Here is an 18,689-nt window from a genome sequence, read left to right as displayed (position 1 = left end):
AGAGAAACGGTAAACTTAAAGACCTGTCCTTCTGCTTTATCATGAAGAGACATGGAGACAGTGTTCATGAATCAAAGCTGCGGAACACACTCCGACTCAAACCTTACGATGCTTCAGGAAACACACCTTTACGTGAGGATCTGGACTGTGTGTGTGTGTGTGTGTGTGTGTGTGTGTGTGTGTGTGTGTGTGTGCGCGTGTGATGTGTAGGTTTAGGGGCAGGGGCAGTGTGTGTGGGCATGTTTTTGTGACAGATGAGGACTCAAATGTGTATAATGACATGGGTATGACAGGTATTACAGGAGATGGTGAAATATGTGTGTGTGTGTGTGATGGGTAGGTTTAGGGGCAGTGTGTGTGTGCGTGTGTGTGTGTGTGTGTGTGTGATGGGTAGGTTTAGGGGCAGTGTAAGGGGATAGAAAATACGGTTTGTACAGTATAAAAACCATTACGCCTATGGAATGTCCCCATATGTCACAAAAACAAACGAGTGTGTGTGTGTGTGTGTGTGTGTGTGTGTGTGTGTGTGTGTGTGTGTGTGTGTGTGTTTGCATGCATTCAGATGCTCTGCTGGAGTTGAGGCCATGTCGTTTATTTAAAGCCGTTCCTTAAGACAATGATCATGAACAGCCACACACACTGACATTTACGAGTTTGCAGAGTTTAATTAGAATGGCTAAAAGTTAAATATTTAATGGCACTGCATGCACAGGCGGTTTATGGCCCTACAGCGTCATCACCGGGAGTTTGCAGTCTGCCACACACACTTCTGAGGAATCTCACACATTAAAACACACAGAGCTTTCTCATGCATGTCATTCAGACATATTCAGTCTATGACTTATAACTGTCTGCTAATACGCACGGGCTCTTCTGCAGACAGACCAGGCTCAAAGCAGAGAAAGGAGTTTGACTTGTGATAACTCCTCTACAAAAAGGAAAAAAAGGCGACAATTTGCACAAGCTCACCAAAATTGGACAGTTGAAGACTGGAAATATGTTGCCTGGTCTGATGAGTCTCGATTTCTGTTGAGACATTCAGATGGTAGAGTCAGAATTTGGCGTAAACAGAATGAGAACATGGATCCATCATGCCTTGTTACCACTGTGCAGGCTGGTGGCGGTGGTGTAATGGTGTGGGGGATGTTTTCTTGGCACACTTTAGGCCCCTTAGTGCCAATTGGGTATCGTTTAAATGCCACGGTCTACCTGAGCATTGTTTCTGACCATGTCCATCCCTTTATGACCACCATGTCCCCATCCTCTGATGGCTACTTCCAGCAGGATAATGCACCATGTCACAAAGCTCGAAACATTTCAAACTGGTTTCTTGAACATGACAATTAGTTGTCTGTCCTAAAATGGTCACCAGATCTCAACCCAATAGAGCATCTTTGGGATGTGGTGGAACGGGAGCTTCGTGCCCTGGATGTGCATCCCACAAATCTCCATCAACTGCAAGATGCTCTCCTATCAATATGGGCCAACATTTCTAAAGAATGCTTTCAGCAGCTTGTTGAATCAATGCCACGCAGAATTAAGGCAGTTCTGAAGGTGAAAGGGGGTCAAACACAGTATTAGTGCGTGTTCCTAATAATCCTTTAGGTGAGTGTGTATCACAATTTATTTGAAATGTGTTGCATGCAAACTGAAATGTCCTGTCATGGAAGAGCAATAACTCGGTTTTGAAGCATGAATTATGTTTTGGGAGAGTTACAGCATTGTGCAGATATGCAATAGAGTTCTGATGTTCCAGCAAACAGTTGTGACGGCTGAACAGTTTAGAGAATGTCAAGAAAAATCAGCCAAAGCGATTGAGGAAAACTGCAAAATGCCCCAAACTTTTTAAATTTAAAATCAATTGAATTATTCATGCACTGCTTCTTTCGTATTTATGTGACCAATAAGCTTTTTTGATAGCACAATAAAACTGAATCTAAAATGTTTTATATACACCTTTGTTTCTTTGGCACCCAAACAATCCAACATTGTCTGTGTTTATTGTTTCATTTATGTCCGATTTTTTGTTTTATCAATATTTGATCAGTTATACCAGGGGTCCCCAATCTCGGTCCTGGACTAGCTAATCATTGCCTTTATAGACATTGATTAGCTGGTTCAGGTGTGTTTGATTGGGGTTGGAGCTAAACTCTGCAGGACAGTGGCTCTCCAGGGCCGAGATTGGAGTTATACTGCAGCTTGTGTGAATGATTTCACCTGTGTACTGTGTTTCTGAGTCGCTCCACTATGTTTAGCACACATGTAAAATAAAGCAAGTCAAACCTGGGCTGAAGGGGGAGTGGCTCCACGTGATCCCGCCCCCGATGGGTGGGGCATCATGGGGCGCAGGTTTCATAAAGCCCCGCGCGGCGCGTCTGCACCAGCAGCGGCACCGTGAGGCTCCATCATGGCGCGGGAGCCATCCGCGTCTCCGGTGTGTTTGGAAGCGGCGCGAACCCCTCACCGGCTCTCCTAGTGCGCGATGCAAGCCCTCCATAGACCCGGGCTGCACCGGGCACCAGACGCCGAGCTGTGGCAGGACAGGATGGCGGAGTACCAGAACCAGAGCTCCGCGAACGGCTCCGAGGCGAGCCACTTCAACAACCTGGAGGACATCGACGTGGCCGCGGATGCAACTTTGGTGCTGCGCGTCATGATCTCCATCGTGTACTCGGTGGTGTGCGCGGTGGGTCTGGTGGGGAACCTGCTGGTCTTCTTCCTCATGAGAGTCCGACAGGGGAGGAAGAAGTCCACCATCAACTACTTCATCATGAACCTCGCGGTCACGGACTTCCAGTTCGTCCTCACGCTGCCCTTCTGGGCGGTGGACACGGCGCTGGACTTCACCTGGCCCTTCGGACACGTCATGTGCAAAGTAGTGGTCACGGTGACACTGATGAACGTGTACGCGAGCGTGTTCTTCCTCACCGCCATGAGCGTAACGCGCTACTGGTCCGTGGCGTCCGCGCTTAAGGACCGAACGCGCAACACGCGCTGCTCGGTAAAGCTGGTGAGCGCGCTTCTGTGGCTCCTTGCCACGGTGGCATCGGTGCCCACGGCGATATTCACCGGGGTGCACACCATCAACGGCGTCAATCTGTGCCTGCTGCGCTTCCCAAACGGGTATCACTGGCACGCAATCTACCACCTCCAGAAGATCCTGGTGGGCTTCGTGCTCCCGATACTCATCACCATCGTGTGTTATCTGCTCCTCCTGCGTCTCATCCGCCAGCGCAGCATGAACAACAACCTCCCCAAGCGCAGGTCCAGAGTCACCAAATCGGTCACGATCGTGGTCCTGTCCTTCTTCATCTGCTGGCTGCCAAACCACGCTATCACCTTCTGGGGAGTCCTGGTCAAGTTTAATGTCATCCAATGGGACAAGGTCTACTACATGCTCCACACTTACGTGTTCCCGGTCACCATCTGCCTGGCGCACTCGAACAGCTGCTTGAACCCGGTGTTGTACTGTCTAATGCGCAGGGAGTTCAGAAAGATGCTGAAAGACTTTTTTTGGAGATTTTCCTCCCCTGCGATCGCGAACAGCTGCCAGATCCGCCCGTTCTCCGGGACCGCGAAGGCGCGCGATGACAGTCACGCGGGGATCCCGCTGAACGTGATGGAGACCGAGCACTTTCGACTGTCGGTGGTGAACGGGCAGACCGACGCGCTGCCGTCCACAGACTGCACCGCTATGAGGTAGACTGGACGAGATCTCTTTTTTTATTGTTATTTTTTTTTAAAGAACTAAAACCATTTGTCCGCTGCAAGCAACCGCGCTTCTTCAAACTGGTTTTACGCGCGCGTAAAGCACATCTGGATGTATCGAAATAATCTATTGGGCTTAAGCTGCACTGCTTTTTTATATATACATATTGTCCACTTTTACTCATGCCTGGAGGAAGATATTGTTGCATTAAAAAAAATCAATCGCTCAATATAATTATAGCTGTAAAATAACGGTAACCGTCTATTTATTTATTTTTTTACAGAGATGAGGTAATAGCTATAAATTACGCATAACATTGATTCCAAATAAAGACACCTTAAAATAAAGTGCAACTTAAATAAGATACAATAATTTGCATGTATAATATATATTCACTACACACAGAAAAATAGGGTGTCAAAATTGTACCTCTAAGGGTACAACAGCTTGTCGGTACCCTTAAAAGGACAACTTTGTACCTTTTTTTACCACAAAAAGGTTCATAGCAGTACCTTAAGGTACGCATTTGTACTCAAAGGTACTAATATGCACCTTTTAGGAGTAAAAAAGGTACAAAGATGTCCTTTTAAGGGTACCGACAAGCTGTTGGACCCCTAAAGGTACAATTTTGACACCCTATTTTTCTGTGTGTATAATAACCAAACGTAGCCTTTTACGCATTTAAACTAATTGAATTGAATAATCCTTAAATATTGATATTATGAACTAGAGCTTAATAAAACATTTTGTATATGTCTTATATTTATGAATCACATAAACTAAATGGTCCGTTCCCTTGCTCCATTAAAATGTATACACTTAAGCTAGTTTTTTTACTCTTTTAATAATAATAATATTAATAATATGTAAGGATTATTCGGTTCAATTTGATGCAATTTTACTATTAATTGCAAGGTAAATATTGAAGGTTTTTGAGTGTATATATATTGTATACACATATATTGTTATAATATCTTAAAATGATGTATTATTTAAGCAACCTAATTTTCACATTTGAATGTTACTTAAAAAAATAAGATAAAAGGAAGTAAATTGAATTACTATAAATGCTTAAACACTTTAATATATATATATATATATAAAAGAAATATTTGACCAACCCCATTTTTCCATTTACTTGCGTTTGGAGTGAAATTTTGTTGCTTTAAAAAAACAAAATCTCTGCCCCGAGGTAGAAGTACTTGCTGTAATTTCATGAACTATCATACTGTAAATGAAGCAGATGTTAATGCAGCAACTTGAAATTAATACATTATTCATATCTGGTTTCAGACCTCCTTTTTGCTGTTTGAATTTATTGCCTGGAAATTCAGAAATAATTAAAATGTATTGCTCATTTGAAGTGTAATAAAGCTGTGTCAGTGACCTCGACCATGTGAAGGTGACCGGAAATGAATGTAAACAGTGTTACTATGTTGTCCATTTGAAGGGCATAATAAAGTCCTGTCTTATCATAGCAATGTTTGTTTTCCTCATAAACACAATTGCAAAGTTAACTTTTACTGTTATTCCATCTAATTAACATTTAACAGCAAATCCACTGCGCTGGACTGAAGCTTTGGTTTATTATCTCAACACGGACACATTAACAGCACAACAGGGGAATTTATAAGCCACGCAAAGATGGTTTGGGTCACAAAACAACAGAGTTTGCTTTCCGTTCTTGCTTTTATAGGTTATAATAAAGTGTCTGAAGATGTTTTAACAGAGAGAAAGAGAGACATTTCTTGTTTTTATTGACATTTATTGATATTGTGTGATCCACACATTTATCATTTTTGAACCAGTTTTTTTATATATTTCTGTTGTGTGAAATGTGATTTAAACCACAGTCAACTGCATCATAGCCGTGTATAATAATATTCTCTATAAGCACAAGAGGGCACTATGATCACAAATACAAAACCAATAACCTGAACCTGTTTTGAAGTTTCTGGAAATTTATGAAAATGTGAGAAAAAGTCCCATCTGGTCACTTTGAGAACAATCCCACGGTTAGTTAATGATTGAATAGGTTTGGCAGGTGTTTTATCAGTTAAACATAGTCATGGTTGGTTTGTTATTTCATTTTGTGCTGTTTTCTGAAGATTTAGAGGCTGTGATATCTGTGGTTTTCAGCTGGAATGGCGTTCTGCTGCTGATTTATTGCTGGTTTGTTCGGCATCGACCATCAAAAACGTCACCATCTTTGCAAAGTCCTCGTAGTGGATTTGTCCGTCAAACGGCACGCCGGCTTCAATCAGCAGCTCATCAACTGAGACATAACCATAATTATTATATAGTTGATATAATGAGCAATTGGCTAAGCTAAATGAAACAGTAAGTCATTTCTATGCTGATATGTCAGATCTTTCAATATGCAGCGTTGCATTTGACATCAGAAGTTGCATTTTGCTTCCAAAATAGTCTTCTTTCAAATTAGAGTAAATAAAACATCTAAAATACACATTTAAAAATGTAAAAAAAACCATGATTTACTCCCCCTCAAGCCATTCTAGGTGTATAAGACTTTCTTCTTTCAGATGAACACAATTGGGGTTATATTTAAAAATATCCTGGCTCTTCCGAGCTTTATAATGGGAGTGAATGGAGGACCAGATTTTAAAGCACAAAAAAGTGCATCTATCCATTATAAAAGTACTCCATTCAGCTCCAGGGGTTAAAGGGATAGTTCACCCAAAAATTAACCCATGATTTACTCAGCCTCTAGTCATCCTAGGTGTGTATGACATTCTTCTTTCAGACAAATAAAAGTTGAGTTATATTAAAAATGTCCTTGCTAATCCAAGCTTTGATGGCAGTGAATGGTTGGGTCATTTATGAAGTCCATAAAAGTGCATCAATCCATCATATAACTGCTCCACACGGTTAGTAAAGGCCTTCTGAAGTGAAGTGGCGTGTTTGTGTAAGAAAAATGCAGGGCTGGACTGGTAATCTGGAATACCAGTGGGCCGACGCACTTTGGGGCCAGAAGTGTTTTTTTGGTTGTTGTTTTTTAGTGCCACTGACAGCGTGCAGCGACAGCGGACCATTGGTTTGTCTTCTGAATTGACAAGCCGAAGCGAGTGAGACCTCCCCTCCATATTTTTCTATTTATTTATTTATTAGTATTTGAGCGCATGGAACTGCAAAAGGCGAATATCCGTACAGCGCAGCCGCTGATGAACGTACACTGCGTTTAAATGCTGCTCTATACGGCACTTTGACTCCGAATTTAGTTTTATACAATCGAATGATATGGGAACATCACAGGTTCTGTGTTGAATCAGCTGAAAACAGCCGCGAGCATGTGTTCATGACGAGGTAAAGTGGAACACGGCAACACACACAAACGCTTCACTTTAGCACAACCACAATTTACATTGCAGCTAACAGCGAAGAAATATGGTGTTTTGGAAGAAACATTTATTAAAAATAATGCTATATTACTTAAATTAATATTGCAGAATATAAATCACTTTTATAGAGGCTGTTTTCGTATTTTCTACAGGTGTTTACATTTTTTTTTTACTTACAAATATAATAGTTTATTATATATGTTTTATTTAGTTTTAGAAACCTTATAGCCATATAATGAGGAGCAAGGTTTTTACAGTCTATGTTATTTACGCTGTGACTACCATGATCTTACATTTAAATGAAACTGGCCTACAGTTAAACTACAGTCTATAAAACAGCTTTAAAGTCTGGATCCCATGAATTAAGGACAAAGCTTTTTTTCCTCTTTAAAAGTTTTATTAACTTTTTTTTAATAGATTTAATGAAATTTAATAGCCTCATAAAAGATAGATATCAGTGTCTTACTTCAATGACGTTTTAACTCTTGAAAAATATGATTGTTCAACCCAAAAATGTGATCATTTAGTCACCCTAATGTCATTCCAAACCTAAATTAATGTATTTCTGTGTAGCATAAAATCAAATGATTTGAGTTTGTTGTTTTTTTGTTCGTACAATATTCAAATGGTAGCCTAACCAAAATGGCTCGGTTGCCAACATTCTTCAAAACATCTTCTTTTGTGTTTCACAGAAGTCATACAGTCATACATGACACGAGAGTGAGTAAATGATGACAGCATTTAAAAGCAGTACATTTACTTTACTGCATCCTAGCTCAAAATCATCAGTGCTTTACTGCCAAGGGCATTTCTGTCTGACAAAAAAAGCAATAATAAGTTTATCTGCATTTGCAGCAAATTCGATAATATCTATCATTATTTGTCCTTGTCCTAGTTTTATTTATATACTCCAATTTAAGGCCCCAACCCCAGCAAAAACATTAATGGGGAACTCATGGGCCGGATGTGCTTGGGTATGCCAGAGCCGAATTTTAGCCCCAGTCCAGCCCTGGAAAATGTCCATATTTAAAACTTCATAGACTAAAATAACTTGCGATTTACGGCGAAAGAGTAACCCTTGATGCATGCGTATTGACGAACACAGAAGCACAGAGAATAGAGCAAAACAAAACACCGGTCATAAACTAGAGTCTAAAACAAGAGTTCAGAAATGGCAGAGGATTTGATTGAGGTTTGTTGCCCAGCACTATCCGCGAGAGGCGTCAAAGCTTGCGATTCTCCGGTACATCGCGTCAGGGTTACTCTTTCACTGTAAGTCGAACTGCGTACAGCTTTCCACCGGAAGCCGTGTGGAGCAGTTATATGATGGATAGATGCACTTTTATGAACTTCATAACCGAGGCAACAGTTCACTGCCATTATAAAGCTTGGATTAGCCAGGACATTTTAATATAGTGATCTCTGACCCGACGCATGACGTATTAACAAATGCAGAAGCGCAGAGGACAGAGCAAAACAAAACGAGATTTTGTAAAGAGAAATGTGGGAGGAGCTTGAGTTTGCATTTTGAACCGCAAGAGGCGTCTACTTTCACCTGAGCTTACTAGACTTGCGTACAGCAGTTACAGGAATCCAGTGATTATAGTTATAAATATGGATATATACTGTGTATATATATATATATTTTTTTTTTTTACAAAAACACATCGCTTCGCTTCAGAAGGCCTATATTGACCACTGGAGTCCTAAGGAGTACTTTTATGATGGATGGATGGAAGGATGGATTAATGCACTTTTTGGGACATCAAAATCTCATCCCCCATTCACTCCCATTATAGCCCAGATATTTTTAAAATATAACTCTGATTGTGTACATCTGAAAGAAGAACGCCATATACACCTAAGATGACTTAAGTGTGAGTAAATTGTGGGATAATTTTAATTTTGGGGTGAACTAACCCTTTAAGTGTTGATTTTATTATACTTTATCTATTTCCATTACAATCATTACATCATTAAATGCTATATTATTCTCAAAATTAGTTGTTTGTCCTCTTCAGCAGCTTTACATACAACAAACTTTACTTCCTCTTCATTTATAGAACATGTTCTTCCTAAATACATGTTGGAAATATATTATTTTTTCTGGCTGTTGACAGTATTTCCTGATTTTTGGAGTGATAAAAAGAGAAGTCAAAATATCTGTAAAAACACTTTTTAACCCTACAAATTTTGCAAAATGAAAACAAGAATGTTGAACCTGCTTTATCCAACACTCAGATTTCTCTTCTGGAATTGTAGATTGTGTTTACGAGTTGGAAATCGTGCAAGTTGTAAGCCAACAAAGTCATAAATACAAGATGTGAAGCTTGGGATTTTCTTTTAGCTAACTGCCTACACAAAATATAGAGGCTTCATAAATGTATTAAAAACATAAAAAAAAAACACATTTTCTAGAACTAAAGTTTAAAAACTAGGGATGCACAATATATCGGTCACCATATTGGTATCGGCCAATATATGTTCATTTTTATTTTTAATGTTATCGTCCTGATAATAAAATTTGGCCGATATATTAACGTCAATAAATAATTATTATTTGCTTCAGCTGAGACACTTCAGCTGTGCACTGTTCACCATGATGGGTTTGAATTTCTCGAAATATGATTGAAATCACTTCAAAAAGGAGAATAAAGTTCACATGCAACATGTGTAACAAAAGTCTGTCATATAAACTACATCAAATTATAATTTTAATGGTGAGATCAGGCTCTCAAAAATTATATAACATTTTGGATTTAGATTTATCGACCAATATATCGGTTATTGGCTTTCAAATATAAAGAATTATCGGTTGTTGGCCAACATCTCCATATCAGTGTATGCCTATAAAAAGGATCTCAAAATTATATAAAATAAAAATTATATACAAATTAAGATTTGGATTTACATTTATCGGCCAAAATATCAGTTATCGGCTTTCAAATATTAAAAATTACTGGTCTCGGCCAAAAAATGTTATATATCGGTGCAGCCCTACAAAAAGGATCTGTAAAATTCTATAAAATAAAAATGAAATACAATTTTGGATTTAGATTTATCGACCAATATATCGGTTAACTAGCCTGGATGCCAGCCGAACTTAGCCCCGCCCACAAAATTTTAGGTCGGGCAATTCGGCCTGGCCTTGCTCCATAGAGGAGTAATTATCCCCGAACAGAAACTGTTCGGACCAATGAAATCATCAGGGCGGGCTTTAGACGATGACGGACAGATGATCAACAGTAACGTAATCATGCACGTCATCAAAGGGGCTTGGATTATATTTCTTTGAATCCTAAACGGAGAGCATTTGTATATGCATTCACCATCTCAATTTCTCTCAGAAATGATGATCATGTTGGGTAAGTACTCTGTGTATCATTCAATTATTTTACAACACCGGCAAAGATCGTGTATTCCAGCCTGATTTCAGCACGCGTTGCCAAGTTTTTACAAAAAAACGCGCCAACTACTAGCCCTAATAGCTTCTCGGGGGGTTCTCCGGGGAAAAATGCCGTTTGGGGGGTAAAATGTGTGTTATTTTGGCAAGGTTGCCTGCTAAAATTCGCACTCATGGGTCTATATATCACATAATAGTCGCTTCAACCCGCGGAAAAAACGTGGACTTGGCAACACAGTGCAGTTGAACTCTGTTGACGTTTGACAATGCATCGCTTCGCTGCTCTGATTGGTTGTAGGTCTGTCTAATTGATGTCTTTCCTGGTTAGGTTGAAACACGCCTCATAATCACAGCCCAATGGAGCATCAGACTCATATTCTGACTAGAATTGAGTATGACCACGTCAGGCTATCGGTTAACAGCTTTCAAATGTAAATAATTATCGGTCTCGGCCAAAATATTTATATCAGTTTATTTTTGTGCACTTAATTAAAAGAAGGTAAACCACCAACTTGCCCCAACGAAAGTGACTTGAATGCACTGACATCATAAACACGACCTCCCAACTTGTAAATACGAGCTTCCCAGAAGGACGTTTCATACCTTCTTGATCTGTGAGTCGTTCTCCAAGGCCCGTCAGTGTGGCCCTGAGCTCTGCCGCCATGATGAAGCCTTGTTTCTTTGTGTCCATCAGCCTCACGGCCTGCAGGATCTCGTCTCGTGGGTTTTCCCGCCGGATCTGTGCGTGCATCACGCTGAGAAACGTGGAGAAGTCCAACTCACCGCTCTTATCTGGGACAGACAGAGTCAAAGCACTTTGCCAAAAAGCTTGGGATACGGAAGCTGCTTGATCACGTCTGACAGGCTGAGAGTTATATTCATTCCAGTTGGGTTATATTTAGTCGATTTTGTCACATTTGTCAAGCATTGCATCATGTGTTGTCAGTTCATATGTCTCTCTTTTCCAATAAATATCATTCTGGATGTGGTACTGCTCTGTTTTTCTTCTAGGCGACTCTATAAACCATCTTTCTGCGTTCACTGTCCTTATCTGGAAGTGCTGGGCCCTGAAGTCTGCAACTGTTATTGTTGAGTTTCATCCACGCACTCCTGCAGATTTCCAGTTTATTTTACTTAGTAAGCAAAGTTTACACTGTTGACTTTACCTGGGGGTTAGAAGTTTAGGAGGGCATCCATCGGATAACTTAACACTGATGTGAGTCATTTGTTTGGATGTTCAAATACTTCTCGGTTTAATGAGTTAGTGATCATTTTCAATGAGCCACCTTGACTCAAACTATAGAGATTATTGTAAAATCCCATTCATTTTCTACATACATTTTTAACTTAAGTCAAGTTGAGTCAGATTTTTATTTTATAAAGCACTTTATACAATATAGATTATTTCAAAGAAGCGTAAATAACAGTGTAAAGGCCCATTTACACCAAAAACGATAACTATAAAGATAATGATAACTATATTAGCTTGAAATCACAGCCTAAAATTAAGTAGCCAAATGTGAGTAAAAATCTGTGTTAACAAGAATATGAATTTATACAGTTTTTTATGAATTATAACAATTAATTAATGTGACCGACACTCGGGACAGGTGCTGCATCGCCACGAAAGTTTAAGCCCTGACAATTTAAGTATTCAAGTGCAAGGCGACACGAAAGTGAGCTCATTTCATTATTCGCACACTGTATTGAAAGCTCAGACAGCGCACAAATACTAAACTGAGCTCACTTTCACATCTTGCACTTGAGCAGACACACTATTTAGTATATTAGATCCATGCATTCACTCTTAAAGTGACAGTAGCCTAATATGTTTATCAGTATATTATATCTGTGCATTCACTCTTAAAGTGACAGTAGCCTAATATGTTTATCAGTATATTAGATCTGTGCATTCACTCTATAAGTGACAGTAGCCTAATATGTTTATCAGTATATTAGATCTGTGCATTCACTCTTAAAGTGACAGTAGCCTAATATGTTTATCAGTATATTATATCTGTGCATTCACTCTTAAAGTGACAGTAGCCTAATATGTGTATCAGTATATTAGATCTGTCCATTCACTCTTAAAGTGACAGTAGCCTGATATGTGTATCAGTATATTAGATCTGTGCATTCTCTCTTAAAGTGACAGTAGCCTAATATGTGTATCAGTATATTAGATCCGTGCATTCACTCTTAAAGTGACAGTAGCCTAATATGTGTATCAGTATATTATATCTGTGCATTCACTCTTAAAGTGACAGTAGCCTAATATGTGTATCAGTATATTAGATCTGTGCATTCACTCTTAAAGTGACAGCAGCCTAATATGTGTATCAGTATATTAGATCTGTGCATTCACTCTTAAAGTGACAGTAGCCTAATATGTGTATCAGTATATTAGATCCATGCATTCACTCTTAAAGTGACAGTAGCCTAATATGTTTATCAGTATATTATATCTGTGCATTCACTCTTAAAGTGACAGTAGCCTAATATGTGTATCAGTATATTAGATCCGTGCATTCACTCTTAAAGTGACAGTAGCCTAATATGTGTATCAGTATATTATATCTGTGCATTCACTCTTAAAGTGACAGTAGCCTAATATGTGTATCAGTATATTATATCTGTGCATTCACTCTTAAAGTGACAGTAGCCTAATATGTGTATCAGTATATTAGATCTGTGCATTCACTCTTAAAGTGACAGTAGCCTAATATGTGTATCAGTATATTAGATCTGTGCATTCACTCTATAAGTGACAGTAGCCTAATATGTGTATCAGTATATTAGATCTGTGCATTCGCTCTTAAAGTGACAGTAGCCTAATATGTGTATCAGTATATTAGATCTGTGCATTCGCTCTTAAAGTGACAGTAGCCTAATATGTGTATCAGTATATTAGATCTGTGCATTCGCTCTTAAAGTGACAGTAGCCTAATATGTGTATCAGTATATTAGATCTGTGCATTCGCTCTTAAAGTGACAGTAGCCTAATATGTGTATCAGTATATTAGATTTTTGCATTCACTCTTAAAGTGACAGCAGCCTAATATGTGTATCAGTATATTAGATCTCTGCATTCACTCTTAAAGTGACAGCAACCTAATATGTGTATCAGTATATTAGATCCATGTATTCACTCTTAAAGTGACAGCAGCCTAATATGTGCATCAGTATATTAGATCCGTGTATTCACTCTTAAAGTGACAGCAGCATAATATGTGTATCGGTATATTAGATCCATGCATTCACTCTTAAAGTGACAGCAGCATAATATGTGTATCAGTATATTAGATCTGTGCATTCACTCTTAAAGTGACAGCAGCATAATATGTGTATCAGTATATTAGATCGGTGCAGTCACTCTTAAAGTGACAGTAGCCTAATAAGTGTATCGGTATATTAGATCTGTGCATTCACTCTTAAAGTGACAGTAGCCTAATATGTGTATCAGTATATTAGATCTGTGCATTCGCTCTAAAAATGACAGGCACCTAATATTCCTGCTGTCTGTGTTTTTAATGTCAATCATACAACAAAGGACAAAGAAAAAAAAAATCACTCACTGCTCTTGACCGAATAACTTTTGTAACTTTAGGAAGGATTCATGAATGAGGACGAGATTTTGAAGTCCAAAAGGTGCATCCCTCCATCATAAAAGTAATCCATATGACTCCAGGAGGTTAATAAAGGCCTTCTGAAGTGAAGCCATGTATTTGTGTTAGAAAAATATCCATATTTAAAACTTTATAGACTAAAATAACTAGCTTTAGGCCCTACTTTAAATACTTGAGCTCTTTAAAGCAGGATGGATTCTAATTGGCTGTCAATGCTTTTCGCTTTATCGCTTATCAGATGGAAAACATAATTCTGAAAGTGATTCAAATTATATTGTTTTTATGCAGTTACCATCATAGTTTTACTATTATTTTTTATTGTATTTTATGATTTTTATAACTAGATCTTTATCGTTGTTATTATTATTAACCCAGGTGTAAACAGGCCTTTTATTAATTATGAAACAAATTCAATTTGAACTGTAAATCAGCTCTATGATTTATCATCATAATCGTGTCATTATTCAGTTCAATTTAGTATAATGTTGTTTTAGTTTATTTCAATAACTGTCAATGTGGAAAGGTTAATCAGTTATGAAACAAATTCAATACAGCTATAAGCAGAATTGAACTGGTTTCATAATTGAGGAACTTTACAACAGGGAACTTTAAAGACAAACTACAAAGTTGTTAATCAATAGTATATGCTTATGTTAAAGCAATCTGTTCGCATTATTTTTTTAAATAATCGTGTTTAACAGCAGAATTTCCAGTGAAAAACTACATTACCCATGATTCCACAAAACAATCTCCAGCAAATAAAAAAGACTATTTTGCAATGAACATTAAATATATTGTTTCTATATAAATAATTTACATTTTTAAATTAATAGATTATATTTATCCATTGGTTTTATTTTAACTATGTGATTTGCAATGCTTTATGGGACTGTATTTTTTCCCTTCATTAAAACCAGACTGATTTTCAAATACTCTTTAAAATGAAAAAGTTGCACTCTCTAGAGTCTAGAGCGAGTTTGGGGTGGGACTATCTGCTTGACTGACAGGTGTGGAGCAGAAGGAGTAAGAGGACTTTAGGAAACCCATCTGGAAACAATCATTATTTTGTAGCTTGCAACCCAACAGAACAGTGGATATAGATACTATACCGATTTTATGGGTCAGTAAGTGTCTGTCGAGCTCTGGCAGGGTCGGACAGCAGCCCAAAGATCTCATGGCCGTCAGCAGATCCTGCGTCTTCATTTTGCCCCTGCGCTTCTGGTCGTACAGCGAAAAACACTCTTTATACTCTGAATGAAGAATGAAAACATACAGAGAAAACAACATAGAACCAAAATGCAAAAAAAGAGAAAAATCCTACCTTTTGTTTAAGTACATTACTTTGGTGGTAAAAAAAATCACAGATTTGGAAAGAAAAAACACCTTGAAATCATGTGTCCCACAATTATTGGCACCCCTGATGTTAATACTTTGTTCCACCCCCTTTTGCCAACAAGAGATCACTTAATCTTCTCCTATAACATTTCACAAGATTGGAGAACACAGAGAGAGGGATCTTTGACTATTCTTCTTTGCACAATCTTTCTAGATCATAGTGTCCTGGGTCGTCTCTCATGCACTCTCTTCTTTAGCTCGCCCTACAGGTTTTCGATTGGGTTGAGGTCTGGGGACTGAGATGGTCATGGGAGGGCCTTGAGTTTGTGACTGCTGAACCATTTTTGTGTAGATTTTGCCACGTTTTGGATCATTATCCTGGTGATGACAACCCATCTTCAGCTTTCTGGCAGAGGCCATCAGGTTTTTATTTAAAATGTCCTGGTAGGTCAAAGCATTCATAATGCCATGCACCCTAACAAGGTTCCCAGGGCCTTTGGAAGAGAAACAGGCCCACAGCATCACAGATCCTCCACCATACTTCACGGTGGGCATGAGGTGCTTTTCGGCATACTAATTTTTTGTTTTACGCCAGATCCACTTAGAGTGTCTGTTGCCAAAAAGCTCAATCTTAGTCTCATCTGACCAAAGCACACGATCCCAGTTGAAGTCCCAGTACCGCTTAGCAAACTCCAGACGTTTACATTTGTGAGTGTTAGTGAGAAAAGGCTTTTTCCTTGCATGCCTCCCAAACAGCTTCTTGGCATGTAGAGAGCGTCTGATGGTTGTTTTGGAGACTTTGTGACCCCAAGATGTCACTCTTTGATGCAATTCTGTGACAGTGAGCTTAGGACATTTTTTTCCTTCTCTTACCATCTTCCTCACTATACGTTGTGGCAAGATAAACTTGGGACCTCTTCCAGCCTTGTTTGTCACTGTTTAGTTGTTTTAAACTTCTTAATAATTCCTCTGACTATAGATACGGGGAAGTTAAGGCGAGTGGCTATTTTCTTGTAGCCATTGCCTGACTTATGAAGGTCGACACACATCTGCCTTTCTTCAATGGTGTGTTTTCTTGTCTTTGACATGTTGACAAATGGGTAAGAGAATTAGGCCTCTGTGTCACATCATATTAATACCCCAGGGAAGCAGGAACTCATGAATAACTAATTTAAATTTCCTAGATACCCTGACCAACTTTAGCAACTACAGAAAAATATATTTAGAAAAAAATAAATTACATTTTTCAGAGGAATTGTTAGGGGTGCCAATAATTGTGGGACACATGATTTCAAGTTGTTGTTTTTTTCCCTAAATGTGTGATTTTTTTTACCACCAAAGTAATGTACTTAAACGAAAGGTAGAATTTTTCTCTTTTTTTGCATTTTGTTTCTATGTTGTTTTAAAAAAAAGGAGAATTTTTAGAAGTCTGCGACCACATCTTAAACAGGGGTGCCAATAATTGTGGAGGGCACTAGATAGATAGATAGATAGATAGATAGATAGATAGATAGATAGATAGATAGATAGATAGATAGATAGATAGATAGATAGATAGATAGATAGATAGATAGATAGATAGATAGATAGATAGATAGATAGATAGATAGATAGATAAGGATTGGATAAGTTTTGGCAAAGAATCTCTTTAATCCCAAATGAAGGATTTGTTCTGGCACATACTGAGACAGCCTGTTTAGGGAATCAAGATTACAGCATTATAAATAACAGCAGATGGACGAATGAACATTTCTTTGCTTTTCTGCAGTGTATATCTTTGTGCTAAGGTGTAAATCTGCCTGTCATTTTCTTGTTTTATCCTCAGGTTTTGTTGAGCCCCATCATGTTCAGTGCTCTCTCTCTCTCTCTCTCTCTCTCTCTCTCTCTCTCTCTCTCTCTCTCTCTCTCTCTCTCTCTCTCTCTCTCTCTCTCTCTCTCTCTCTCTCTCTCTCTCCTATCCATCAGCGGATCTGCACTGTTTGTGCGGCAGTAATCGGTCAGTAGAAGTGAAGTGACCGCAACAAATGCCACTGTTTGTCTCCAGTGGAAGAATGAAATCTTTTGATGGCTTCAGAATCAGAGCAATGCATTATGATAATCTCCCCTTATCACAGCAATAAACATTTATATGTTCAGCAGATAAAGCATTTTATAATGTGTTATAATGTGTTAATGAAAACTATTATAAAGTAATAATGTAAAAATTAATCTAATCTTATCAGATTAGTAATAAACAGTGTAAGGTTTGAGAGTAAAGCTACAGCCTCGGTCTGCTTACCGTTGATTTGATCTTGACTGAGGAATTTCGCCTGAAATTTATGACAGAAGTTACTTTAAAACGTAAACATGGAAATAATACGCAAATAACAGATTCTGACCATGTAAATAAACTGTAATAAACAAATAAACTGACCATGTCCGTGTGCAGCCTTGCTTTTAAATGTACAGCGAATGTGGTGAACTTTTATTCCTGGACCTGTAGGCGGCGCTCGAGCGCATTCAAATCTCACAGGGTATGATTTATCGAAAACATTTATAAAACGTAGAACCGTTCAAAAATATTAAACTTGTTGCATATCATGACATTCAAGCACGTTAGGTTGATTTTTAAAAACATTAATCCAGTAATAATAAGACTATCCAGTGCTGAGGAAAGAAACGGGTATCACGTGACAGCGGGGTCAACGGTTGACGTTCTTCAGCTGTGATTTTGCACCTGAGAGGCTTTAATAAAATTTATTTTTCTTTTCTTTTTAAAGTCAAATGGGGGTCCATCAACTGTTTAGTTCCTCATATTCTTCCAACTATCTTATTTTGTGTTCACCAGAACATAGAAATTCACAGAGGTTTGGAAAAAGAATAAATGATGACAGAGTTTTCCTTTTTGGGTGAACTGTTCCTTTAATTGAAGTAGCCTACATTATTAATTATTTAACAAAATAATACTTAAGGCAAGACAACACAGATGTATAGGGAAGAATAAGTTAATAAGTTGATTATTTTGTATTAAAAGTCTTCTAAAATGTTAAACATTTGCAAATGAGCCATTGTCTAATTAAATATGCGCTAATTTGCATATCCATAAACACATGGATAATTATTTTATTTATTTGTTTTGTTTACATTTATTTGGGATCTCTTTCATCACTCTATAACTCCTCATAACTCTATCAAACTCCTCTGTAAAACCCACTGGTCAGATTGTTGTTCCTCCCACAGGGTTACTTGATGAATAGATAGTTAAAAAGAACAGTATT

At 38.3% G+C, this 18,689-nt stretch overlaps 2 protein-coding genes across 2 annotated transcripts; one reads left to right on the top strand and one right to left on the bottom strand.

The window, feature by feature from the left end:
• Positions 1-2,370: 2,370 nt before the first annotated feature.
• Positions 2,371-4,123, top strand: rxfp3.3b (relaxin family peptide receptor 3.3b). Its single transcript, XM_067436807.1, has one exon. The coding sequence runs from the start codon at positions 2,483-2,485 to the stop codon at positions 3,701-3,703; it is 1,221 nt and encodes a 406-aa protein (XP_067292908.1). The 5' UTR covers positions 2,371-2,482; the 3' UTR covers positions 3,704-4,123.
• A 1,366-nt stretch (positions 4,124-5,489) lies between these two features.
• On the bottom strand, positions 5,490-17,918 carry calml4b (calmodulin-like 4b). The gene is made up of 5 exons (XM_067436808.1): positions 17,846-17,918; positions 17,711-17,741; positions 15,207-15,347; positions 11,075-11,263; positions 5,490-5,984 (listed from the first exon to the last, which is right to left on the bottom strand). The coding sequence occupies exons 1-5, from the start codon at positions 17,846-17,848 to the stop codon at positions 5,845-5,847; spliced, it is 504 nt and encodes a 167-aa protein (XP_067292909.1). The 5' UTR covers positions 17,849-17,918; the 3' UTR covers positions 5,490-5,844.
• Between the last annotated feature and the right edge of the window lie 771 nt (positions 17,919-18,689).

Source organism: Pseudorasbora parva, chromosome 25 (assembly GCF_024679245.1).
Source record: "Pseudorasbora parva isolate DD20220531a chromosome 25, ASM2467924v1, whole genome shotgun sequence".
Taxonomy (NCBI): Eukaryota; Metazoa; Chordata; class Actinopteri; order Cypriniformes; family Gobionidae; genus Pseudorasbora; species Pseudorasbora parva.
Note: the sequence above shows the minus strand (reverse complement) of the source record. Positions and strands in the feature narration are given on the sequence as shown.

What these genes read in the sequence shown, in the direction of transcription:
- rxfp3.3b (XM_067436807.1), top strand. Translation starts at nt 2,483, where the DNA reads ATGCAAGCCCTCCATAGACCCGGGCTGCACCGGGCACCAGACGCCGAG.
- calml4b (XM_067436808.1), bottom strand. An exon ending in CAGTCAAGATCAAATCAACG is followed by an intron (nt 15,348 to 17,710) that starts GTAAGCAGACCG and finishes TTCTTCATTCAG; the next exon opens with AGTATAAAGAGTGTTTTTCG. An exon ending in CTTACTGACCCATAAAATCG is followed by an intron (nt 11,264 to 15,206) that starts GTATAGTATCTA and finishes TGTCTGTCCCAG; the next exon opens with ATAAGAGCGGTGAGTTGGAC.